The following is a 26628-nucleotide window of genomic DNA, read 5'->3' as shown; positions in this document are numbered from 1 at the left end:
TTCTTGTTGTTCAAGAACTCATGTTCTTGTTTGCATATATTCCCAATTACCCAAGGCTCGGTCTTTCATTTACTCAATCCTCCTATTAAGGTTAACAAAGGCTTTTTTATTAGCCCTCTGGTAGTGTTCTTTAACTCCCAACATATCCTGCACCTTAGCCATTTACTCATTTGTATCTAGTAACACAATGCCACCCTCTTTATCACAGGCTTTCACTGTGATATTAGAATTATTTTGAAGTCTCTGCAGAGATAGGTTTTCTTACTTCTGTAAATTTGACTTTGCCGGTGGTATAAATTGTGTACCCTTTTCCAAATCTCTAAGCACAGCTTTTTCTAATACTTCTACATCCAGTCCTACCATATCAAGTGCTAGGGTGAATCTAGATGGATTTTTACACCTTGATTGATTATTTATTTCACTCTGCACTGTGTGATGCATGAAGAAGTTTTTTTGCCGTATTTCCTAAAAAGCGAATGCACATCTTTGTTCAAATTGAAAGTGTTGATCCACACACTAGGGACAAAAGACAAACCTCTTTTAAGCAGTTGGACTTCATCCTTACCTATTCTCATAGATGATATATTAAAAATGGGGATAGTATCATCTATTGCATTGGTGTTCATGCTCTCCAATATTGTTAATTTCGAGACTAGAGAATACTTCTCCAATCCACCAAAAACAAATCCACAGAAATAGAGCAAAAGTAACCCCAGAACTTCAAAAACGAAATTTCAAAAAGCAAATCCACTAAATTATTCCAGAGACCAAGGACACCGCAAAATATCCAAAAAATGAATTTTTTTTTCTTTTTTTTTTTTTCTTTTTTTTGTTTGAAACCGTTTATTGCAATCTCAAATATATACAAGTATGGGCCTACAACCTTCCGGCCGGCCGCTAGAGTGACAGGAGCATATGACATACATACAAAAAAGGGCTCTTGGCGTTGCAGAGAGGTAAATCAGGAGGTATCAACGACGTGGGCCACATGACTCCGAGCCCGCAATACGGTTTCATTTTATAAAAACACAACAACACAAAAGAACCACACCCGCAAGGCAACCCGCAATCCGAAGTGACAGCACGTGCTCCTTAAGTGGGGGACCCCAACCATCCACTAGAATCTAGAGATGGGAACGGGAAGAGAACAAGGACTGGGGGACCCTGTGCCCGGGGCCGGGGGAGGGGGTCAACTAGGGGGACGGAGCTGGCGAGGCAGCCGGCAGCAGTGGTGGCTCACAAATACCCCCGCGGTAGGCGTTCCAGGGGCCCCAAACTTTCACCCACACCCCAGGCTTACCTCTCGCCACGTACACCACCTTTTCTCGGAACATGCACCAATCCATGTGTTCTTTCCAGGCCGACACCGCCGGGGCCTCTGGGACCCCCACAGCTGCGCGATGTCACGCTTAGCTATCATATATCCCAGAGTCACCCACCGTGTCTGCGGAACCGAGTAGTCAGTTGGTTCCCACACATTCAGCAAGCATCTCCTCGCTTCAGGCAACAGCGCGACACGCGTAACCACTCGCAGGACCTCATGCACACCACGCCAGAATCGCTCCACCTTCGGGCATTCCCACAGAATATGCAAAAAAGTCGCCAAAGCACCACACCCACGCTTACACAGCCCATCCTCGGCATAGCCCATACGCAGAAGCCTTGGCCCCGTCATGTAAACCCGGTGGAGGATCTTTAGCTGGACGAAGCGAAGGCGGGCCGGTATGGCCACCTCCTTCGGAGAGGCCACCGCGGAAATCCAGTCCTCGTCATCCAACTCCAGCCCATCGGCAACCCAGGCCTCGCGGAGGCCAGTCAGCAGGCCCGAGCGATCATTAATCAGTTTTTTGTATATGAGGGAGATCGTGCTGTCCGGAACATGGCCATCCAGCACTCTATCCTCCAGGGGGGATGACTCCGGAATGGAGGCGACGTCTGGAAAGACGGAGCTCAGTGCGTGGCGGACCTGCAAGTACCGAAAGTATTCACTGCCCTGCAGCTGAAACTCCGTCTGCAGCATCTCGAATGTTTTAAATCCCCCCCTCGTCCAGAGGTCCCCCACTGTACTGATGCCGATCGTGTCCCACTTCTCGAAGCCCTTCGAGGTCCACAGGGAGCCCAACCTATCAGACGCATATAGCGGTGACGCCCGGGTCAAACGGTCCTTCCACCCCATAGCTGCGTTAGCCGCGTGCCATACTCGCACCATGACACGCGTGGGTCCCGTCAGGCGGGGGTCGGGCGCGCCAGAGTAGAGCGCTCGATTGTAGTCGCCACCAGGCAGGAGCATCTTGTCCATTTCAAATGCCGGGTTTAAGGCGGGCCCGTAAAGGCCATGATTAATTGCAGCTAGCTGGGAGGCCCAGAAATACCGTTTAATATCCGGGAGGGCAACCCCCCCGTCGTACCACGGGAGCGTCAACTTCGCCAAGGCAATACGCGGCCTCCCGTCCCAGAACAAGCGACGCTGTAGACTCTCCACCTCACGGAAGTAGCGCGCCGGGACCAAGTCCATAGTGTTCTGGAGAGCGTACAGGAAGCGTGGCAACGACATCATCTTAAACAATGCCGCCCGGCCGAGCGGCGAAAGCGGCAGGCGCCGCCAACGCGCGACGTCCTCCCTCAGGCGCTGGAGGGGGGGAAGCAAATTCCGCTCGTAGCGGGCCTCCGGGTCCAGAGTGATATAGATACCCAGGTACCGGAACCCCTGAGAGGCAATCTGGATCGGACAGTCCCGCGGGAGGACGGGAGCCTCCCCGGAAAGCACATACACACATGATTTAGCCCAGTTGATGACAAGGCCTGAGTTGCGGCCGAATGAGCGCAAAACATCAACCAGGACAATCAATGATTTACGCGGGGAGGCGAGGTACAAAAGGATATCGTCAGCGTATAGGGACACGCGGTCCTCATACTCGGGGGTCCAACGGAGACCACGGATGGAAGGGTGCCACCGCAGCCACTCCGCCAAGGGTTCCAAGGCCAGTGCAAACAGGAGAGGCGACAAGGGGCAACCCTGTCGCGTGCCTCGTCCCAGCGCGAATGGGGCCGAGACTCGTCCATTCACCACCACCTGCGCCAATGGGCCCGAATACAACAATTTGACCCAGCTGATGAATCCCGGTCCAAATCCAAATTTCGCCAGCATCGCCCAAATGTATGGCCACTCGAGTGTATCAAACGCCATGGTGGCGTCTAAGGACGCCAAGATGGTCGGCTCCCGCACAAACGGAACACGCGCGAGCACCCCGTGCAGGCGCCGCAGATTAAGGGCCGTGTTGCGATGGGGTATAAAGCCGGACTGGTCCTGGTGGACCAGATCGCCCACCACGCCGACCAGCCGGTTGGCGAGCACCTTGGCGAGGATTTTGGGCTCCGCATTCAAGAGCGAGATAGGCCTATAGGATGTGACCCGTTCTCGGGGTCTCCCCTCCTTGTGGATCACTACGATTGTAGCCAGACGCTGGTCCGGCGGGAGGGAGCCCCGCGAGTGGGCCGCCAGGAACATCGCGCGAAGGTGGGGTGCCAGCACATCCGGTCGCAGCTTATACAGCTCGATAGGGATACCGTTTGGGCCCATGGCCTTGCCAGATGCGACCGAGCGTATTGCAAGGGCAATTTCATCCGAGGTGGGAGCGGCCTCCAACGACTCCCTGTCCTCCACCGAAAGGGAGGGCAGCGCGATGTCCCGAAGCAGGGCATGGGAATCCTCCTCCGAGCAGGGAGAAACCGGGGCATACACCTCGCGGAAATAATCCGCGAAGCAGGAGACAATGTCTTCTGGCTCGGTGACACGTACACCATCCATTCTCTCGATCAGCGGGACCACACGATTCGCTCTCTCCTTTTTATCCAACCACGCAATCAATTTACCAGCCTTATCACCCACATCATACAGTCGCCCCTGTTGCTCTCTACTGAGGCCCCTGGCCGCCTCCATGACGAGGGCCCTATAGGCCGCCTGCTTAAGGTGTAGAACATGTAGTGCGGCCTCCGTCACCCCACTCCCCAGGTCACCCTCTAGTTCAGTAATTTCGGCTTCCACCCGGGTCACCTCCTCCTGCTCGCGCCTCCGGGCATGGGAGATAAAGGAGAGGGCCTCCCCTCTAAGAACTGTCTTGAAGGCTTCCCACAGGGAGATAGCCGAAGGGACAGACCCCACATTCTCCTCAAAATACCGCTGCAAGGATTTAATCAAGTCGGCACGAATAGTGGGGTCGCGCAGGTACCATGCATTGATTGGAGCTACCTTGCCCTCCCCCCTCGGGAAGACATCAAAGTGCAACAGGAGCGGGGAGTGATCTGAAATACCCCGCGCCAGATGGCGCACCTCTCCCACCCTCCCAGCATAGGCCGCAGGGACAAGGACATGATCAAGCCGCGAGAGGCTACCATGGGCACCCGAATGAAAGGTGTACTGCAGCTGCGCGGGATGTTTTAGTCGCCAGCAGTCTACCAATCCCAATGTATCTAAGAGGCCGGGCAGCCACGCCTGTGCCCGGGGGAGGTCCCTAGGGGGGTAACGATCCATAGTCCCAGAAGCCACCGCATTGAAGTCTCCCCCAACCACCAGAAGCCCCCCCGGGAGGTCAAGGAGGAGGCGCCCCAGATCCGCAAAAGTGGTAGATTGTAACCCCGGTGGGACGTACACTGATACAAAAACAACCACTTTGCCCTCCATTCTCCCCACCAAGACCGTGTAACGTCCCCTCTCATCATGGCGCACCTCATCTATTTCCAGCGGGAGCGAGTTCTTAACCATGATGCCCACCCCCCGCGAGCCCGACGTGAAGCCCGAGTGGGCCACCAAGCGATAGCCCCGCCGATTCATGGCATGAAAGGAATTACCAATAAGGTGTGTCTCCTGCAGAAAGACCACATCTGGAGAAATTCGTTTCAGATACTGCAGGACCACACCTCACTTAATCCTATCCCCCAGTCCATTAACGTTCCACGACAACAGAGTCAAATCCCTACCCCCCATCACATACAGAAGCCATCATTTGTCCCCCCAAGAGCACCTCAAAAACACCAACACAGTAAAGGGTTTGCCTTGCGGTAAAAACGAACAACACCCCACCCCAACCCACCCGTCCCAACAGAACTCCCCCCTCCCTGCACCCCTGCATGAGCCCAGACAGCCCCCCCAAAGTGCAGTGTGCCTGTCGCCCCATAGATGAAAAAACTAACTAGTCCCCCAGAGGAGGAGGGAAAGCCCCCAAGAGACCCCGCACGACCTCCACGGGAGGGGAAATACACGAGCAGTCAATGATAACAATAATATTGTCCCGAGCAAGGCCTACTATTTGTCCCTCAGTCCTGATCCGGCGGGCCCTCCCCACCAACCGCACCCCCCCCACCCCCCCGGCCCCGATCCCCGGGCAAAGTGTCCAACCAGTCCCCGGCCGCCTCGGGGCGATCAAAAAAATGCGTGCGGCCATCCACCTCTACCCTCAGCTTAGCTGGAAAAAGCATTGCGTACTTAAGGTTCAGGTCCCGTAGACGACGTTTAACTCCGAGAAAACTCAGTCTCTGCTTTTGGACCGCCGGAGTAAAGTCAGGATAGAAATTGACGTCCATGTTGTCGAGTCTGACCGGTCCTTGTAGCCTAGAAGTCTGCAGGATAGCGTCCCTGTCTCGAAAATTGAAAATCCGGGCAATGAGAGGCCTCGGCGGGGCTCCGGCCTTGGGTCTTCCTCCGGGGACCCTGTGGGCACGTTCCACCGCAAAGAGTTTACTCAGCCCCCGGGGCTTGAGATGGGTGAGAATCAAGTCCTCCACAAACAGATCCGCCGCCTCCTCCTCTCGTCCCTCCGGCACCCCAATAATGCGGACATTGTTCCTCCGGGCCCGACCCTCGGCATCCTCCAGTCGACGATCCATCAGGGCGCTCGCCTGGCCAAGCCGGCGCACCTCCTTTTGGAGGGCCGCCACGTCCGTAGTGAGGCCCGAGGTAGTGTGGGCCAAAGAGTCGACCCGGTCATTCGTTTTGGACAAATCGGCCCTTACCAGGCCCACATCCACGAGGACCGAGTCTATCTTCTGCGCCAGAGTGTCAAAGCGCTGGTCCACCGAGGCCTTCATTTCGGCGATGGCGCCCATGACGTCTCGGAGGGTCAGATCCGCGGGCAGAGCAGGAGCATCAGTCGGGCCCGCAGGGGACGTACGCGGCGCCTCAGGAGATCCCTTCTGGAGGGTGTAGCGGTCCATGTTGTTGGACTGGTGGGCCGTGCCACGGCGGGTCGATTTCACCTTTGCCCGGTCGCCATCTTGCTTTGTGGACATGGTTGCAGTCCCAAAATCGTGCCAATCTCCTCGAAGGGGCCGACAAACCGGGCTCCGGGGGGGGGGCGACCACAGGTCCGCAGGCCGGATCACAGACGGCGGGTCGGCCGGGCACCCGGGCAAGGCCACACCACCGCACACCGCCCCGCAACCCTACCTCGCCCGTCAGCAAGGAGGGCGCAAAAGCGAAAGTGAAAGTGCGGGGTACGCGAGTCGCCCAGCCTTGCCCGCCGCTGTTGTTCACTTTGTCTCCGGATCGCCCCACTACTCCAATCCGGGGGGCCGGCGTGGAGAGGGCCGCAAACCTCAATCGGTGCTCCCGCCGGTGTCCGAGGTCCGATTTGGAAACGGAAAACGGGTGTCACCTCAGCTCGGGCTCACAGACACAGTCCCCTCATCTAGGACAGGATATAGTCAGGATTAATGCAGGAGGTCGCGGAGGTCCTCGGGAGCCTCGCACCTACGCGGCCATCTTGGTTGCGCGCTAGGCTCCTCCTTCCAAAAAAATGAATTTATAAATCAATCTAGAAAAACAAAAATAAAAGGAAAAGGTAAGTTTGGTTAAAATATAAACAAAATATTTTCTTTTTAAAAAATGCATCTAAAAATAAGGAAAGACTTCCACTCCGACCAAATAACTTGTAAAAAGCACAATATGCTCACACTCACATAATATACACCCCAAAAACATAACAAACAATATAAAACATGTTTGCAAACTATACTAAAATCATATAAAATGAGTAGCTAAAATAACAACAATGCATATACTATACCCAGGCCTACCGCACTTAACTGCAAAACTACAACCTAACACAAAACTATACAACTTCATAAAATCAATACACTTTTCTACATTACTCACCTTACTCACATACCCCTAACCTCCAAACTCTATTATAAGAATGTGAAAGTAATACTCTTACCTTATCCATTGACCAGCTACAGGGAACCAGGACAGACAGGAACCAAAATCATCCAACAATGATGTTAATACACCACAAAATATAACTATTGGTAAGCAATGGCCACTAAATGAAAATGTGAAAAAAAAATGTTACAATAGAAAATAATTAAATATAATATAATAATAATGTGTGTTAAAATGTGTACACATACATTGAACATGTTAAAAATATAAAATCCTCAGATAAACTAATAGTACCAGTGAATATGTCTTTAAAAAACTATAATACTACAAAAAATGTTGATTAGTTCTTTTCAAAATAAAATGTATATTTTAAAAAATAATTCATTGTATGAAACACTGAACTATAGGTTTGTGTGTTAAAATACAAATTACATTATTACATTTATTAACATCAAATAATAAGTATGCAAAATGCATTTTAAAACAAAAGTATGTAGAACAATGTTTTCTGCCTATTGTTTTATACATAGGAAATAAACTACAATTTGGAGAGGGCGGGTCATGTTTACTGTTTCTATTCCAATCTAAACCACTTTAGGTAATGTGTTGGGCACTGAAAGGGTCATGTTTACTATTTCCTCCACTAATGGTTTCAAAAATGCTATTTCCACTACAAAGTAAACCATTTTCAGGAATATGTTGGACAGTGAATGGGGTCTGAACTACAATTCCCACTCCATTATAAAATGCATTGGGCAATATGTTGGACACTGAAAGGGTGAAAATGACTAGTCCCACTCCTACATAAAACATTTTGGGGAAATTAAAACAAATCAAATCCTTATTCTAAAGAACGTAATAAAAGGTTTAGCCTATTATAATTTCACCCCAAAATGAATATAATGTATATAATTATGACAAATGATAAATATAACATATGCCATCAACAGTAGAAAGTACATAAAATGTCTCTCACGTGTTATACTTTACAAGCAATACACAATAAAAATTACACACAAAAATACATTTTATAAAATGCATAAAATTATTTTCAATTTCTTGTACAATCCAAAATAAAATGGAATGCATTGTGTGAATGAAGATCCAGCTGTACTGAAAACATTTTTTAGAGAATGCAGAGAAGAAAACGTGAAAACATCCAGAACTTCTAATATTTAAGCTACCATTTGGTTTGACTTATTGTTCATAGTTTACTAGTTCTTGTTGCTCCCACCATGAATTATTTATTGTCATAATCTATGTTTCATATTTACACCCACAACATACACTTGGATGGGATTTGATTTGAAAACAGGGTATAAGTCTGACTGTGCATTGGCAACTGCCAAATACCTCACGTTTTAGTGATTGAGGGGGAATAACTTTTACTAAAAAGGGAAGATTTTTAAATGAGACCTATCCTTTTTTAGGCAACATTTACCCTTGTGGAGTGTGCATACCCTGTACCAAGGTTAGCATATTTCAGACTATGTTTAAAAGCGCTGTCCTAGGCTTGGCACACAACATGCTAAGGCGCTTAATGTCTAAAATATGTATGCACTCTGAATCATATGTTTAAGCATATGATGTGCTATGTATGATATTGCTTCTTTCTACAGCTTATATCCTGTGATTGCTTGCTATCTCAGAAAGCCTTTTCCATCTATACTCAAAAATCCATGCATTAACAAATTTGATACTGACTTGCTTCTACTTGATTCCTCTCCTTTCTTTTTCATTGTGAGCCTCATTTTATCTTCCATCCTCTGCATTTCTTAAATTTCAGAATACAGCCTCATCTTCGTCTCATGCCAATTTGCCTCAATCCCTCTTCTTGTAATTCTGCAATTGGCTGATACCTCATTTCATAGAAGACAATCTCTCATCTTTAAAAACCTATCCCTGTAATCTAACCTAATCTCCACCAGCCTATCTATCTCACCAATCTTTCACCTGAAACCACATAGCCCCCACTAATGATCACACCTAGCTGGAATTAATATAATCTATTACAAAGTAATTGGAATAAATGCGTACAATTTTTCTTGAGACCACAGGACTAATTAGAGTAACCCCCGGATTAACCACTAACTTTCAATGTCTCATCAGGGGTAGTAAGCGCAATATAAATACCATTACAGTTTACATTTTCTCTCTTCTTTCCTTATGGTACAAATATCAAATTTGTCTTTCTTTCGTAATTGTGTGTAATGTATAATGTTTTTCCCTTACCTGTCATGGAGAACGGTACAGATGTAGCATCTTCATCATGTGGTCTCAACTCCTTCAACTTTTTGTCTCTCATGTAGATATGTTTTTTTTATGATGTCTACTTCCATGTCTCTCAATTCTTTTCTTACTCTTGTGCGTGTGTATCTTTTTTTGCTCTTTTCCTGTGCTGCATATGCTTCATCTTTTAAGTAGCAAAAGACACACAATTGATGGACGGAATGCAGAACAAATCAAAACATTCATCCCCAGTCAAGAGATCTGGGTTAAATCCAACATTCTTTTGCTCACCATGCCACCCCAGTTTAGACCTGGCCATATGCAAATCAGTCTTGACCCTGTGCCTCATGGGAACAGTCCAGCCTGAACTGCCAAGCCAGGTCCTCCCTGGACCAGAAACAAGCATCCTAGGACCGGTTTCGGGGTTTCACCCCTCTTCAGCCAGGATAGCTTGATTCCAGTGGCACAGTCAGCCCAGGACCCACGTCTGGGCATACCTGGCGCACTTAGGGCGAGAAAGCAAAAGACACACTATTGATGGGCAGAATGCAGAACAAATCAAAACATTCACCCCCATAGAAACTCCAGTGTTGCATATGTTCCAAATAAAATGCAAAAATGTTTTACTAGTTCTATAGCTCAAAGATCCGTCACTGATGCATGGAGACTTATCAAGAAAATACACCTTCTTCTCCACAGTTCATCACTCATAATCCAGAATGAATCAAGTATTTATAACTAAAAACCTAATTCAGCATCTAAACAGTGCAGATATTGGTGCAATATTAATAGATGACCATACACCTGTTATTTTCACTTTGGATTTACTCTCTATTTCTAATGGAAATAGAGGGTTATGGTACAATAATACTCCTTTTCTCTCATGTACTTGAAACTTTTGTTATTGGATTGTTTACCTTAAATATCATTGGTGGCAGAACCATGCAAATGTTTTGAGATTATTTTAATGCAGCTGCCAGAGATTGTTTTAATTCATTTTTTTCAAACAAAAATACATTTTAAAGTAAGATGAACACATTATGAATAACATTAAATGATTGGAATACTTATATGACTTCTTTGATTACAAAATTCATATAGATTAATTAATTTAAGAATAAATCCAGGTCAGCAACAGAATTTGGAGAGAATATGCTAGGCACACTTTTAGTCAACTTTGTTAAGATTAGGAAATAATGTGTTGAGATATAGAACTACATTCAACTCATAATAATTACTGGATTTTAGACATGTTTACATAACATTCCAAGGCATTCTACACTCCTGAAGTCCTTCCCTAAGAAAAAAATAAAATATTTATTAACCTTATGAAAGGATGTAGCAATAAATTCCAACTTCTCCCATTTATAGTTTGATATTTCTTTTGAGGAAATAGTGTTATGAACCCCAATGTACCCCAATATAGACCTAGGTAGTTACACAACCTTTTACCTACATCTGTCCTACTATTGTTCTACATAATGGGTCTGGCGCTGACCTTTTACCTAGTTAGGTGCTACATGAGTGTTGTGTGGTTTTCTCTGAAAACTAGCCTCTGTATTATGCATGAGGATTCTCAGTATGTTTATGGATTTATAGAGCGCATGGCCGCCCATAGGCTTCCCAGCGCTAGGAGGGTATGACAGCGGTGGTCTTGTACAGTTCGCCAGATAGGGTTTTAGGGAAAGAGCAGTGTTTTAATTCTCTTCCTGAAAGCTAATTCGTCAGTTAACATGCGTGTCTCTCTGGGCAGCGAGTTCCAGATCGTGGGAACCAGGTGAAGGAAAGATCTTCCTCCCCATCTTGCCCTTTTTATTCTGCCTTGGTGCATGGGCAGATCTTTTGAGGATCTTAAGTTCCTGATTGGGATGTAGTGAGCAAACAGTTTTCTAGTAACGCAGGTCCTCTATTGTTCATAGCTCTGTGGGCTATACAAAGTGCCTTAAAGGTGATCCTTGCCTGAACTGGAAGCCAATGTAAAGTCTTTAGAGCAGCTTTGGCTGAATGCTTTCTCGAAATCTGAAGTAAGATCTGTGCTGCAGCATTCTGGACCACCTGTAGCCGAGGGATGACATATTTTGGTGCACCAAGGTATAAGGAGTTCCCGTAGTCCAGTTGTGACATAATCAAAGCTTGGACCACTGTTCTGTGGGATTGTACAGGTAGGATGGGTAGAATATTTCAGAGCATGTGTAGTAATCCAAAGCATTTACCCGAGAGTTTCTTTGCTTGGATCTCCATGCTTAGATTATCATCTAGCCAGACTCCCAGATTTTTTATGGCTGTCTCGGGGATTGGGGGTTCACCCAACTGGATTGGCCAGCTGATAATGTTCCTGGGTATAGTCTGGTTTCCCAGGAACATAATCTCCGTTTTATCCCCATTCAATTTCAGAGAATATTTACACATCCAATCAGCTATTTTTTACATCCAGGGACCTAGATTATTATGTACGGACTGGGGGGTCGTTCGTCACTGATAACACCAGTTGTGTATCATCGGCGTATGACACAATTGACATGCCAAACTCTTGTACTATGTCTGCCAGTGGCTGCATGTACACATTAAAAAGTGTGGGACTTAGTGCCGATCCCTGTGGTACTCCGCAAGATAGTTGGAGGGTATCTGAACGATGTTCCCCTTCCATCAACTGGAAGGACCTCTCCTCCAGAAATGAGGTCAGTCATTCAATCGCTGTCCCTGTGATACCTGCATCCTTTAGTCTCTCGATCAGTGTGCTATGTTCTACAGTGTCAAATGTGGCACTCAAATCCAGTAACAGGATAGCTGCAGTGCACCCTTGATCCAGGATTTTCTTCAATTCCTCGGTTACTACCAGCAGAGCTGACTCCGTGCTATGCTGGGGTCGGAATCCCATTTGGTGTGTTATGAAGCCTTTGGGTGTCTTCTAGATATTTTGACAGCGTCTGATTTACACTTTTTTCCAGCAATTTTGCCTAACAGTGGTAACAGTGCGATGGGTCGGCCATTTCCAGGTTCTGCAGGATCCAGATGTGTTTTCTTTTTAGTAGTGGCCGTATGATCGCATGTTTCCATGATTTTGGGATCAGACCTTGGGACAGGGAGAGTGATACCAAGACTGCCATGCCTGTTTTTGCCAGGCTGCCATCCTGTAACAAAATGTCTGGTGTAATTAGATCTTGGGGAGAGCCTGACTTAATCTTCAGTAAAATAGTGATGAAGTCATCTATCTGCATCGTTTGGAAGTGATCTAATTCCCTTCCTATGATATTGGATATCACAGCAGGATTACCATCTTCTGCATAATAACTCTTTATAAGGGTCACCTCTATCGTCATCCACAGTAAACTTCTAGGTAGAACCCCTGAGGGTAACTTTCGGGTCTTTAAGCAATACGTCTTCACTAGGCAAACCAGAGAATAAAAGACTTCCATGCTGACATGCTGACCCAAGACGCTGAGGTCTCTGCATGCAGACACTACCGCAGGCAGTGGTCTGACATCCCTTGGGGGGGTGTCCATCTCGAGACCAAAACAGAGTCCTTCACTCTCCCACATCAGGTAATGAGGTTGGCTCTATCCTAAGGGGATTCTTGGCTACACACCTATATACATGTTAGGTACATTTAGGTATATCTAGTTAGGGTTGGCATTGTAGCAGTACGCATTATTACTGTTATGTATCTATATTCCTGCATATATTCATTGTTTGAGCACTATGGTAGAATTTTACCTTTTCTTTACTCTGTTGGTGCTTATAACCGTATACATATGTCTATGTCTCATGGTTGTTGCAGCACAAGTATTTTATACTAGAATGATGCTGGTTCAATAAATACTGATTGACGATGTCCCCACTGTTTATTCTGTGTATCTCTCTGAGACAAAGTAAGCACGAGTGACTGAGCGAAAAGTACTGTACTTTTTCCACGATCCCTTGGGGGTCAGGGTTGTTGTGCTTGATAGTTGCCAGAAACTATTCTCTCCTTGGTAAGAGGGGCTCATAGTGGCACTGTAAGCTCGCTGGTCTACAGACTAACATATCCTTTGGGGGTGTCTGGAATCAGTCTGGACACCAATCCCTTAGTTTATGTTGTCTAAACGCACAGATCCTATATATATTTGTAGGAACTACATGACATGGAGCCCAACGTGGGTTTGGTTCTTATTGTTTTAAAATTCTTTTTATTGGTAGTAAGCAGATTAGGGTAAATGTACAAACATTGTTTCAGAAACTTTGATAAATATGCGGTCACCCTGCCAAGGGACCCCTTGGTACAATTCTTATGACATAGCGCGGCAGGGTTTGGTTCTTGTTTAACAGTCAAATCTGAGTAGTTCAGTCGTGCTTGCTCAGAGACCCCTACTTACATTTACACAGAGACGTTTGGAGTGGGAAGGGAACATTTTGCCAGGTTTATTCAAGCTTGAAGGATTAGAGTTCCCTAGATCGTGCATAAAACCTTATCACATTTTCCTTGAAACTCTTTCAACAATGTCTGTCGAAGATAAAGCTACAGCAGCATTACATACGAATGCAGCCGAGGAAGGAGAGTAGGAAGGTCCTGTAAAAATTTCAGAAAATGTCAGACATGCACTTACTTTAAAACTAGCAGAGTTTGGCGCCTCAGCATTAGGTGGGACTATCATTCGTGATTGGGCCACACGAGTCATTCAGGACAGAGGTATTCTATTCATGGGTTAAATTCCCACCTGTTGATGCACGCACAAACACATTTTATTCTTACACCCTGGATTAAATACCATAAGTATATTGTCCATACGAGTACATTGAAGTTCCACTCAGTTACCAGGAGCATAAAGTGGTTTAAAGGCGCCCTCCCACACAACACAGAAAAAGTGAGACTTTGTCCGCTCAGCAGAGACAGAGCGACTTGGCCGGTCCTAGCAGCCTACACACCTCACTCAGACGTTGACACATTGCCAATAGCAGACTTACGTCCACTTCACAAAGAAATTATAAAACTTTACAGAAATCTGACACAGTTCATTATGAGAACACTCACACTTTAACTAACTAAAAATTACTCCGGCAGGTCATCTACAAGGAACTGCAACTAAAATTACCCCACAAACACTGAATGCAGTTATGGGAAGAAGGCCCACTAAACATGAGTAAATGCCATTCTGAATAGCACAGAAAATAGCACAGTTAGAGGCAGTGTTTCATCACACAGGCCCAGAAGGATAGAAAAACACAGATTGTACCACTTGGGGTACAGTTTTTGCTGCCATCTATACCAGAACTCATGGTATCTCTTCAATAGCAGTGATCCCAGCAGTATTCAGACAACTACAGAATGAGTATGGAGCAGAACCTGCCCTGAACTTGGGTCTGAAATTATTAGGCAATTTTTCCCAGGTATCTACAATTATGTTAGCAAACATAAAAGGGGAGGCAGCAGAGGTGGCTATACGCCAATGCCTGAGGGAATGCACTCCTGCACAACGGGAGCAAGAATTATCAAAAATTATCATAGATACTTACGCCGAATTAGGTAGAGATAATTTGGGAGCCAGAGCTATGAAATCATGTTTAAGTAGTCCTGAAAAGGATAACACCAAGCAAGCACTTGATTCTTCAAAGAAGAAATGGAATAATAAAAAAATTCAAAAATAGAGAGAACAGATCACAATCAAGGGGTGGGTCTCCTCAGCAGGAGCCCTCCAAAAGGAGGTGTAACCTTAGAAATCATGATAACATTAAAAACCTGATAGGTATCAGTTTACTGATACACGTTCCTCTTGTTCCTTTCAGGGTGCATCAAAAATCTCCGAGAGGGAAGGACGGTCAGAACAAAGAGCAGAAGAGCGAACAAAGTCAAGAAACAGGCATCTCAGTTCAGACTTTAATATCAAAAAAGATAAACCAAAATCAAAACCTCAATTTAAAAAGAAGAAGGTAGTAAGCCTAAAATAAGAAATGCCCAGGCTACTGAGGACTCAGCTTCTGAATGGAGAATGGGCTCCGACGATGCTAGACAACGCAGCAGAAGTAACAATAGCTCGCCGGAACCTTATGGAATTTCTGGTGGCAGCGGTGTTGAATGAAAATATCACGGTGGAAACACCTGATACTAGGGTAAGTGTTCCACACCAGTTATACGAAATAACACTCCATATGGAGGGAGACATACTTAGGAAGGTTAAAGGTCTCTTTTTGGAGAACCTGTCCTTTGGATATGACATTCTTTTAGCTGAAAAAGATTGGCCACCTGAGTTTGTTATGGATTGCCCAAATGGAAAAACTGTAATTGTACCTGCATTTTCTGACCTTGCTCCAGAATCACTCAAACATTCATACATGCTGGAGTAGGCTGTAGATTACCACCTGCATAAAACTACAATTATGCTGGGTGGAATGTTGTGTCCCCTCTCCATGTAATCCCAGTAAAAATGACTCCAAAACTACTCCTACTCCACAGAGACAGTACCCAATGACATTATGCTAAAAAAACAAATCAGGAAGATCTTAGATCAACTCAGAGTCAATACTTTTGACTACCCCAGGGGCAAAAGAATAGCCCTGGGCTGTTCTCAGCAAGAGTAACAGAGTTGCTTCATACCTTTGGTGAGGAGGCATTGTCCTATGTAGATGATATCTATCTGGCGGATGATGAATCTACAAGGAACTGCAACTAAACAACAACAGGAACGACATAATTATGGGTTTCGCCTCTGAAGGCTACAAATGTAACTTTGAAAATTCTAAAATTATCCACCTCAATGTTCTTTTTTTGAGATACGAGCTCTCAAGTGAAGAGAAAAGACTTGCAGCAAACTTTCTAAAAAGTGTGCACTGCTCCAACCTCCAAAGACTCTGATAAACATACAATCTATTTTAGGATTCGGAAATTTTGGCAGAACATACATTTTGGATTACGCAGAAAAGGTGAAACCATTCACTGATTTAATGAGACCTGATTTCTCAGTTCAACATTGGACACAGGAACATACTGAAATACTTTGTTCTCTACAAGTAGACATGATAGCTTTAAAACACTTACACACGTGTAAACACAACAAATTTGGTGATCCGTGTAATCGCGCCTCAATCTGGGTACACTTACCACACCTTCAATGAAGACAAAACTGTACTAATTGCATACAAATCTCAGGGCCGATTCACAGAACTAATCTGAGACAAAATCCTAAGCTTACTACTTTTGGTATTCACAAAAGGCACTTACAATTTATGATATTCACAGAAATCGCTTATGACTCCTAACTTTACCTCCACACGCGGGCTGGAATTTCTGCACTTGTGCCAGAATTTCGCACCTTGGCCGTAATCTCCGTATCCGGGCCGGAATACCCACATTTGGGTCTGATAATCATTTCAAGTGCCTACGATCCCCCACCATGCTCCAGCTGAAGTCAATTAACACTAACCGCAAGACCAGCAACACAAACCACATAAAATCAGCACAAATTCAAGGTACAGGTTTGGCCAGAGAGAGTTCCTATTTTTAGTTGCTGGTCATCGCTACTGGAAAATGTACAAAATGAGGACGAAGAAGAACTTCACAACTGAGGAGACCACCATGGTTGTGTCTATGGTCTCCCACCTCACTGCACCAGTGGCACACAGAAGGCAGCATTAAGCCACTGCTGTCACACCATTGGGGGAGGATGTGCACACAGTCCAGGACATCAAGAAGAAGTGGCAGGACGAAAAGACGAGACTGAAGGAGAAGTACTCCAGGATTGAGTTGAACAGGATTCTCCCTGCCCCACAATCTGGAACCCACCTACGTCTCACCCCACTTGAGGAGGATGTCCTCACTACAATCCACCCCCACATGCTCCATTGCCTGCCTGTGAGTGATGTCCGCAACAAGGTACCAGGTAAATGGGATGACAGGAACAAGTATACAAAATGACTGTCTATGTTGGACGGCCATTGTGAGTAAGGAAGTTGTCCAAAGTTTATATAAAAATATAGTTAGTCAGAGGCTCATGTGTTTCCCTCTGTATGTTGTACCACTCGTCCCAGAATCCTTTGTATAAGAAATGGAAAATCCCTTTCCCAATATTTCAAACATGGGCCCAGTACTGCTGCTGTATATACCTAACACTGTTAAGTATCAATTGTCAAAGTGCCCCTTCCACTTATCCAGACGCGGCTGGGTCAGTCAAGAACATAAGGGGGTGGGGTGTGCAGTGCAGAGGAAAATCAACAGACAACAAAATAGGAAAAATAAATACAAATTATCCTAAAAGTAACTCACCTTGTGCCTGCCAAAATCACCAAGCAGAAGGTGAGAGAATCCTTATTTTAAAACATTTGATTCCCATATTCCGTTGTCTATTTCCTACTCTGCCATGCCATTACATCCCCAACGCCCCACTGCTTCTACCTGCACTGGCCGTGGCAGTACTTCACACTACTATTAGCATGCAGAAAATATGAGGAAATGTCTGACAAGTTTCACATGTACATTTTCCATTTGGTGACTTTTCTCTCTTCTCACATATTGACACATTCAGCCAGAGTACAGACAACCACAGTAGCAGAGGTCCCTGCATCCTCTGGGAGGAAAAAACATCATCCTGAGCAACGCATACCACCCTCACTACCTAGTAAGTCAAATTGGTCATGAAATGGTCAAAATGCATACATTGTCAGCAGACAACAGAGGGACATATAGTGTCCGAATCTCAAAGGTAACCGGTGAGGATAAAGTAGCTTTACAACTATTGGAATTCATAAAGGACATTTACATTTAGCAAATGACATTTGTGAATAGTGAAAGACAAAATATAGCATATCTAGCCTCATCATACCTTTGTGATTTCTGAACATTACATGTATTCCACCAACAGTTCCAGAAATGTTAACTCAATCCTGGATTCAAGAGCCACAACAAGTCAAACAAGCATTGGCATAGCCAATAGGTCTTGCCTTTGGGACCTTATAAGTGTTTAGCCATGCAACAGTTGCATAACTAAATACTTATAAGGTCACAAAAGCGAGACCTATTGGCTATGCCAATGCTTGTTCTACTTGGCAGCAAAATGCAAGTGAAAAGAGGAGTTACTGGGAGGTCAGTAAGTGGGCAGATGCTCTGTGGGTCACCACTTGTTAAGGCTACCAACACTAGTGATTAACTTGGAGCACCATTCCATTGCTGCACACTGCTTGAGATGTGGCGTCCATTTTAATCCAAAAGCCATGTTTCACAGCCACGGACACTAGGCTTGCTCAATGTTTTTGTGGACACTACTGCAGCTTGGAATGAAGAACCAGAACACATGATACTATTTTGTTTAATTGCTTACTGTTCTTTACTCCTGGAGAAGGTGGTAGCACTCCTGTATTACTATGAACAGGGCCAGCCTTAGGGCAGTGCGACTGTTGCTGCTTCACTGGGAGCTGACCTGTGTAGGAGGGCGCTGAAGTCAGAGGGGCGCTGTGTTTAGCAATAACTTACAATTGGAGAGATGAGGGGCAGTTTTTCCTGGTTGTAGTGACAGATTCTGAGGAGGTGGTCATAGGATGCATGGCGCCAAAAATGGTTGTCGCACCGAGTGCCAACAGCACTAATGCCGGCCCTGACTATGACAGTTGGTGGCGGTTCTCCTAGGCAAAAATGAGTAAGATCAGTAAGATGCTTCAGAGTTTATCAGAAAACTATATGGGCCAGATTGAGGGATGAGTAACTGGAATGTATTCCTCACTTGTTCACTCTCTCTCTCTCTCTCTCGGTGGCCACCATGATTTGAGAATTAATGCCAGAGTACAGTACCTGGTTGGTGATGTGTGAGGTTTTGCATGTGGGGGGGTTAAGTACATGAATAAGATTCTTGACCTCCGACAACCAGGTAGAGGCACGAACATACAATACATAATTTATACACTAGGGTATTCTAGGAACAAATCATGCCATCTCCCCACCATACCAGGATGTGATAACCCTCCTCTCTACAGGTCCTCACCACAGACCAATGTACTGCTAAGAGGTGCATGCCCCCAAAATAGGAAAACCAGAACTACATTCATCTTTGTTACTTTTATGTAAAAAATGACCACTTCTGATTTCTTTGTGCACGTCACGTTCAAAAAACGAGTAAAATGCACTAAAAAAGCTGCTGTCAAAGTACTGTTGTGTGAACTGAGAAGGCCTGAGGTAGTTATGGCCTGTAACAGCGTAGTGTTGAAGAATGCCAGTGTACATGGAACACTACACTTGCACCACAATCTGCGCTGTGAGAGGTCATCTGTAAGTGCTAGAGATACGAGGTACGGATTGCATTCTACACTCACATACATTCATGTATTAAAAGGCGTATACATTTGTCACTGTGACCTTAGTGCTACTATGAACATTTCAAACATAGATTTTGTGTGCCCTGCACTTAACAATCCCTCCCCAACAGCAGGGAGTGCCGTTACAAGTGGTGCGAAGTGTTTGTTATGGCACCCAGTAACTAATTACTGAGGCCCTGTGGCTCAGTGGTGGTGAGGGGTTTTTAAAGATGAAAACGATACCTGATGATCCGTATTTATTAGCGCTAATAAATAACTGCATATGTGATTTTTTTTCTACGGAAAAGGGGAACAAAGTGTGGTTTGGTCCTTCCCGCACCAAAATCTGCATGCGCCTGTCTGCACCGGGCATTTGCTCTCTATAATTTTGATAGTTTATAACCCGCCGACATTCACCTAGGTAAAATGGTGGCTGATGGCCATAATTATTGCTAAAGTCGTGCTTCCGGTCTCGTGCAAACTCGTTTGCTCAATGACAAAAAATAACAGAACAAAAAAAACATGCCATTCATAATGAGGGAAGGGGTGAAAAGTCTGCTCCCCTCAAACCCCTGGATAAATTCCGCCACTTCAAACCTGCTGATATTTAATGGAGAGAGAATGCCCGGTAAATACCGCACTGCGTAGATTTTGGTGCAACAAGCACTAAAATGCTACAACAACAAAAAACAACAAAAAAACGCATGTTGTGCTCATTTTGAGAGGGAACATCGGAATACATGGTTGTTATTGGGTATGATAAATAGGCTACACCCCTACGGGAATCTCTTTACAGGCACCTTACTGGAAAAAGAGGAAGAATAAAATCATATATAAAAAAAGTGCTTCTGTATTTTATCACTAATGAGATTTTTATAAGCAATTTGCTATTTGATTGTGAACATTTTTAAACATATTTGGGATCTCTCAGAAACAAGCTGACTCGATGGTGAAATGCGGTTAGCAATTACGATGTCACATGTACAGAATCTGGAGCGCAATTAATGTGCAGCTAGTTACCAGCAAGTTGAGCTAATTAATTTCAGGTGTGAATGTCGATAAAAAGCATTGTCGGCGGCAGCTCCGGAACAAAAAGGCAACACTGAGAGAGTGAATGAGCAAGAACGACGCAGCCGCGCAATGAGCGCCCCGGCGTCAGACCGGGGCAGAAAATACGTCGGAACACCAAAATAAAAGTGCACTCTACTAGCAAATTCAATATTTTTTTTAAAAAGTGCCCTCACATTTGTAAATTGGGGTGATTTTGAACTTGCAAAGACATGCTACGGAGTTGTTGTTTAAAGTATGGGGGATTGCATGCATTTGTGCTTGCTCCAGGCAATATTTGTGTTACTTTCAGAGTAATCCACAGTAGAACCCGGTCCACAAGACCATCAAAACAAGCATTGGCCACGAAAGTCATCGCGATCACGATCGCTGTGAAAGCGAAAGTCATCGCGATGATGCGCTAAAGGAGCTCCTGAGTGCTGCTGGCTGGCCTAGCGCATGGCGGCTGCGCACGTGCACGCTCACGTGCACGCAAGCGCTAGACCAGCCAGCAGCACTTTGAAAACTCACATACAAAATGTCTCTCCGTGCAGCGCATGCGCGCTGACTCAGCGAGACCTAAAATGAGCCTCCACTAGATTGTAATTGTTTTTGTAGACTAAATCAAGAAATCCAATGTTAACAAATATAACAATGATGGACAAGAACTGCGATACAATTTGTCTGGAGGATTGAGAATGCGTCCACTGTACAACGTAGAATTTTTTTTCCATACATGAAATTGTCCAGTCCACCTAGCTGGTTATATATGTTATTATCGGATGGCATGTTTTTTGACCATTAACAAAACACGATAGTGGACCTAACTTCAGGAATTGTTGTTGTGTCAATTTGATAGACGTTGCTTCTAGGCAGTGGGGCCACTATAAGTTGAATGTGTGATCACTCATGATAATTAGTGCTACCCACTTCTGCAATGTTAGGGCTCACACTGATTGTACTCATCCTTTGTGCCTGAAATTGAGTGTATCACATGTGGCAGCAGAAATGTGGGAGAGGATGTGGTCCCTCGGCTTAAACTGCCGACTTTGGTGCAAGAAACCAGGGTTCGAGTCTCGAGGTCACGTCCACATCCTGTGATTCTGGGCAAATCACTTAATCTGCCCGTGCCTGAATGTGTAATGTAAATACGTTGCTCATGTAAAGCGCTCCAATACCTTTGGGTCGAGTTTGCGCTGTATAAATATGCAAAAAAAAAAAAAATGTATAGTTGCAAACACTCTTATTATGTAGGTCCAATGATGTCCTCCCAGCTTCCAAGACCCATATTGACTTCTGATACAAGGTTGGCTGTGACATCTGGTCAGGGTCCACAAACTGGGCAGGTGAGGGGCCATGGTAAGTAAACCCAAGAATAATGTACCTGAATACTCATGCTCGTGAAATGTGCCTTTAATCTCCGCTGTTTGTCTTTTACATCACTGTTGTCCTGCATCACAGTATGCCTACATATGGCATTTAACCACATACCAGATCACACCATGGTGGCTAGTGAAAGGATGACACAAAATGTATGACAAGTGAGTGCAGAATGGACATAAAATCGTATATAGTGTCATATGAAGTGTACTAGATGCAACTCGATTGTAATTCAATGATATGAAAACTCCCTAGCAAAATTCCAATGGGCAAATCATATTGAAATTGGTGTGGATGAGGCAGCTCACACTGATGCCAGTTGTGTACTTTTGTGAGGGATGTATGGGCTGCTAAGGTGAATCTTCAGGAAGTGAAATTTTAAAATCTCTTGGGTTAAAGGCACAACGCGAATCCAGTGTAGGCGGCAACCATTAAAGCTTCTCAGTTTACCCACAATGTGGTATCTGAGTCAAATGGTGGATTCCGCTTGCCTCCTCTTCTACTGTATTCACCTATATAAGTGAGTGTAGAATATATGAGGTTAGGATATCTGCTGTACAAGACATCATCCATTGTCAGCTTGGTTCTACCATGATGTAGGAAATGGATTATGGGAACAGAAGACACTCAAAGGATGGATATAACAAATGTATGATCTCTCATTCCAAAATCAGCTTTGTGACTTCATGGGTAGGGAAGCACAAATGACACACAAAATGTACCTGACTATTGCACATCTCACATATGAACTCTGCAATGCAATGTTTGAACTTATTTGCAAATGTGACACTGGTCAGCCTGTGGATATACACTTCTTTCGACTTGTCAACAGACAACATTATACTCATGAGAAATGTTAGTCTTAATGGTGAAGATGTAATCAATGTAATGTGGTGGCCTCCTGACTATTTCTCTACTTCCTTCAAATATCAGTAACCTTCTCATACACGTTTGTCTGTTGATGTGTCATCTCATTGATGTCAGTGCTGTGTGGAGGTAACAGCTGGCAATTGCTGCATGTGAGCAGGGGCCCACATGTAAAGACTATGAGGTAAACATGCTGTACATTGTCCAGGAATATCCTATCAATGGTCATTGAGAATGACATATACATGTTAGCCCATAGCTACCATCTGGTGTACTGAAAAATGGACATGTATGTCTCATCACAGCTGCTGACAGGATGACACCTGTACAGCCTACAACTTACCGGGGAATGCAAGACTTCCTGGCTGCAGCAGTGAAACCCTCTTGCACCTGTTTATCAGGTAATTGTGGCATGAAGTGTTTTCCTATCAAAACCATGACAAAGATCAAAATCTCCTTCTGCATAGAACCTACAGTCGGTGTTTACAAAGTTACATACATATCATAAGTGTTACATGTGCCTGTTTTTAAATCAGTAATGCAGATGATTGGGAATGGTGTCACTTCCCTCTACAGCTGCTGGATCTGGGTCCGCTTTGTCAACAAAACCTATGACGAGCATGGTTCAGCAGTTGGCATCAGGGGGGATTGAAAAGGGACACAAAGCTGTGGCTGGAGCTGGTGAGTGTGCTTGTGCAATGTACATCTTCGTTTAACACCTCAGTGCTATGGTGTGAGCTGTCACTTGTAGGGGTACACAAAACAGGTCACATGTGCTTCATCTGTTGATGTAAAGTACAGTAGAACCAACCCTTGTGTTGCACCACATCTTATGCTAGGTCAATTACTTATCATGTTGCAACCTCTGTGTTCCAGGTGATGATGATGAGGAGGATGGACCTTCCACCAGTGTTGGGCGACGGGCAATCAAAGGGGAAAATCCACTGCTCCTCCATGCAGTAATGTCAGCTGCAAGTACTGCGCCAGAGGAGGAATAGGAAGTACCTGAGGAGGATGAAGGATTGGACGATGATGGTGACTATCTATTCATCCTCTCAGAGGATGAAGATTCTGATGCCATGGACAGAAATTTTCCCACATCACCCACATTTTGCAAGGCCTCACACCCTCTGCCCAGCAAAGTGCTTCAGCCTCCAAAACAAAAGATTGCCTATCCCCAACATAGAGCTAACCAGCCACAGCTCACACATACTCCAACACAGACATCAGTCCCTCTTAGCCCTCACATCCGGGACAGACGTGGTGGTTCCCCTGTAGACTCCTCCCTATACAGTGTATCCCATTTATTCTCTCTGCCATCGGAGGGAAATACCAATCCTGTTGTGGTGCAGGTATCCCCTGGACACCATTCTCCTGTCCACAGGCTCCCACCTGCCACCCTCCCCCCTGCTGTTGGACCTGGCGGTCTCATCCATGTCCAGTGGGAGCAGGTCTTCTTCAAACCGCAGGCAGATGTGAGGCAGGACATTCGTGCCATAGGGACTACCCTGTCAGACATGTCTGAGGACCTGCAGGACATGCGCCAAATCCCTCAGGTGGTGGACAGACTGACCCATGTTTTGGATAGGATGGATAGATCTTGGCAAGACATGTCCAAGAATATCAGAGACATGATATCTTTCCAGAGGGAAGAGAGTTTAAGACACCATGCCTTGGCCATGAAGATGAAGGAGGGCATGATGAAAGTGATCCAAAGTCTCCCTTCATGGTCAACGCAGGGAGGGGAGCCATCACATCTGCCTGCAGCACATCACACCCACACACCTGTACCATAAATTGCACAGGACCACAGCAAGTGTACACACCCACCACCATGCCCTGACCAGGCACTCACACTACCTGTAAATCCACCTCCACCCCCTGAACAGGAACTACCAACACCTGCACAAACAGCCCCTGTCCATGCACAAACACCAACTGTCACTACACCATCCACTCCTGCACATGAACTTCACACTGTACAGGCACATGCACAACACCCACCTGCACCTTGGTGACAACCCAGACATGATCCCTTACAGCGATCCTCACCTTTGAAATTGCGAAGTCGCAAGCACGATCCCCATTGATCACATCCCAAAAACGTTTTTACCAGTGTGATTATGTGTAAATAAAAAGTAATTCTCAAGACTCTGTTGCGTATCATGTCCTGATAAGCAAATGCATACCAATTTTGGGGGCCTAGAGTACAAGTGTAACCCCATCATTGCAACAAGCCATAATGTACAGAGCAGATGACTCCCAAAATATACGTCTATATTTTGTACAAGACATTCACAATGAAGTTAAACAAGATAGAGAAAGTATGATTCAAAATAAGATTTTATGTAAAAAAGTGTGGGATTTGAAAAACAAAAACAGTCCGTTTGGAAGGGAGAAAGGAAAACAAATGATGTTCTTACCACAGAAGGAGAAGGGAACTTGGATTGGGGTGGGGCAACAATAATATAACACGTCAGGGAGTATCAGGGGAACCAGTCTATTTGCAAGTGGAAAAGGAAATAATTGTCCACAATGAAAATTCCGTCCAACAGTTCAAGTGTCCTTCTGGTCATCCTCTAGTACCACAATGTCCAGATCCTCTGAGTCCTATGTGGGCTCCTGGCTGGCTGGTGCAGGACCAGGTACCACACGGGGTTGGGACACACAAGGAATATGGTGGGAAACAGTGCGGCGCAACGGACAGGGGGAGACATTGACGGTGGTGTGGGAGGGATGTTGGGATATGACAGACAACATGGCTGCAGACAGGGAATTGACACTGGCAGTGAGGGTGGTGAGAGCTCGGGCAGCGAGAGCTCGGGCAGTTTCCTCTCGCTTCATGCGTATCTCTTGACACATCTGCAGCATGACATGTCTGGCTGATGCTCACATGCCCACAGCAAGTCCTCTGGTACAGCCACATGAGGAAAAACACAGGGAGGGGTTTGGGTTGAACATGAGGGGTGTGGGGCCTAAGATTCAGAGCCAATGTAGGTGTCGACCTGGCAGCTACGATGAGGGGGACTGGTTGCAGGGATGTAGCTGGAAGCCCCGATGGAATGGGGGCCTCTAGAGTTAGGGGGGGCTGATGGCAGGCCCAGGTTGTGTAGTGGCCTGCCCGGGACACCTCTCTCAAAGTAACTGGTGAATGGTCCGTGGGAGACTAGATTCCCCCCACCCCCGGCCATAGGTGTCCAGTTCTCCCCCCTTCAATGTCCTCAGCCTCCACCCGGTCCATAGCACCAAAGGGGTCTTCCTTCTCAGTCTGGGTGGGGGCAATACCCCTGCCTCCTATTGTCAAAGGTCCCGCCTCATCCTCTTCTTCCTCACTAGATGAAAGAGGTCATAGCCGCCGGCGCACCACAGATGTCCTGCTCCAAACCGTGTCCGGCTGTGGGTCCTTTTGGCCAGCTGAGCCCACTGAAATGTAAGACAAATCATGATGTAGTGGTTGTACACATCAGGACAAGACACAAAGCTAGATTAGCCAAGGTCAGACTTTGTTCTCCTCTGATCACACTATACAGTTGTCAGTGTTTATGAGCTTAAATTACGTGGATGTTCACTGTCATCTCGTGATTTGAGTCTAACATGGACATCTCACGAGATTTTTGGTGGCTTACACATCTGTACTGGCCAACCCTCAACTTTGTCATTCTTGTGATCTGTGTGTCCTGTCACTGCTACATGGGCAG

General features: G+C 45.6%; 1 protein-coding gene across 2 annotated transcripts in view; it reads left to right on the top strand.

Moving 5' to 3' along the window:
- LOC146829372 (uncharacterized) overlaps positions 1-25037 on the top strand; it is a 188477-nt gene extending 163440 nt beyond the window's left edge. For both annotated transcript variants that reach the window (XM_085606686.1, XM_085606685.1), the window contains 3 exons: positions 23236-23331; positions 23507-23611; positions 23807-25037. In XM_085606686.1, the coding sequence (XP_085462812.1) occupies positions 23236-23331; positions 23507-23611; positions 23807-23928 (323 nt within the window). In that variant the 3' untranslated portion in view covers positions 23929-25037. The remainder of the gene's footprint in view (positions 1-23235; positions 23332-23506; positions 23612-23806) is intronic.
- Positions 25038-26628: the final 1591 nt, after the last annotated feature.

The sequence above is a fragment of the Triturus cristatus genome, chromosome 5_2 (assembly GCF_964204655.1).
Source record: "Triturus cristatus chromosome 5_2, aTriCri1.1, whole genome shotgun sequence".
NCBI classification, from domain to species: Eukaryota; Metazoa; Chordata; class Amphibia; order Caudata; family Salamandridae; genus Triturus; species Triturus cristatus.
The sequence above is the reverse complement of the archived record's forward strand: the minus strand, read 5'-3'. Positions and strand labels throughout refer to the sequence as shown.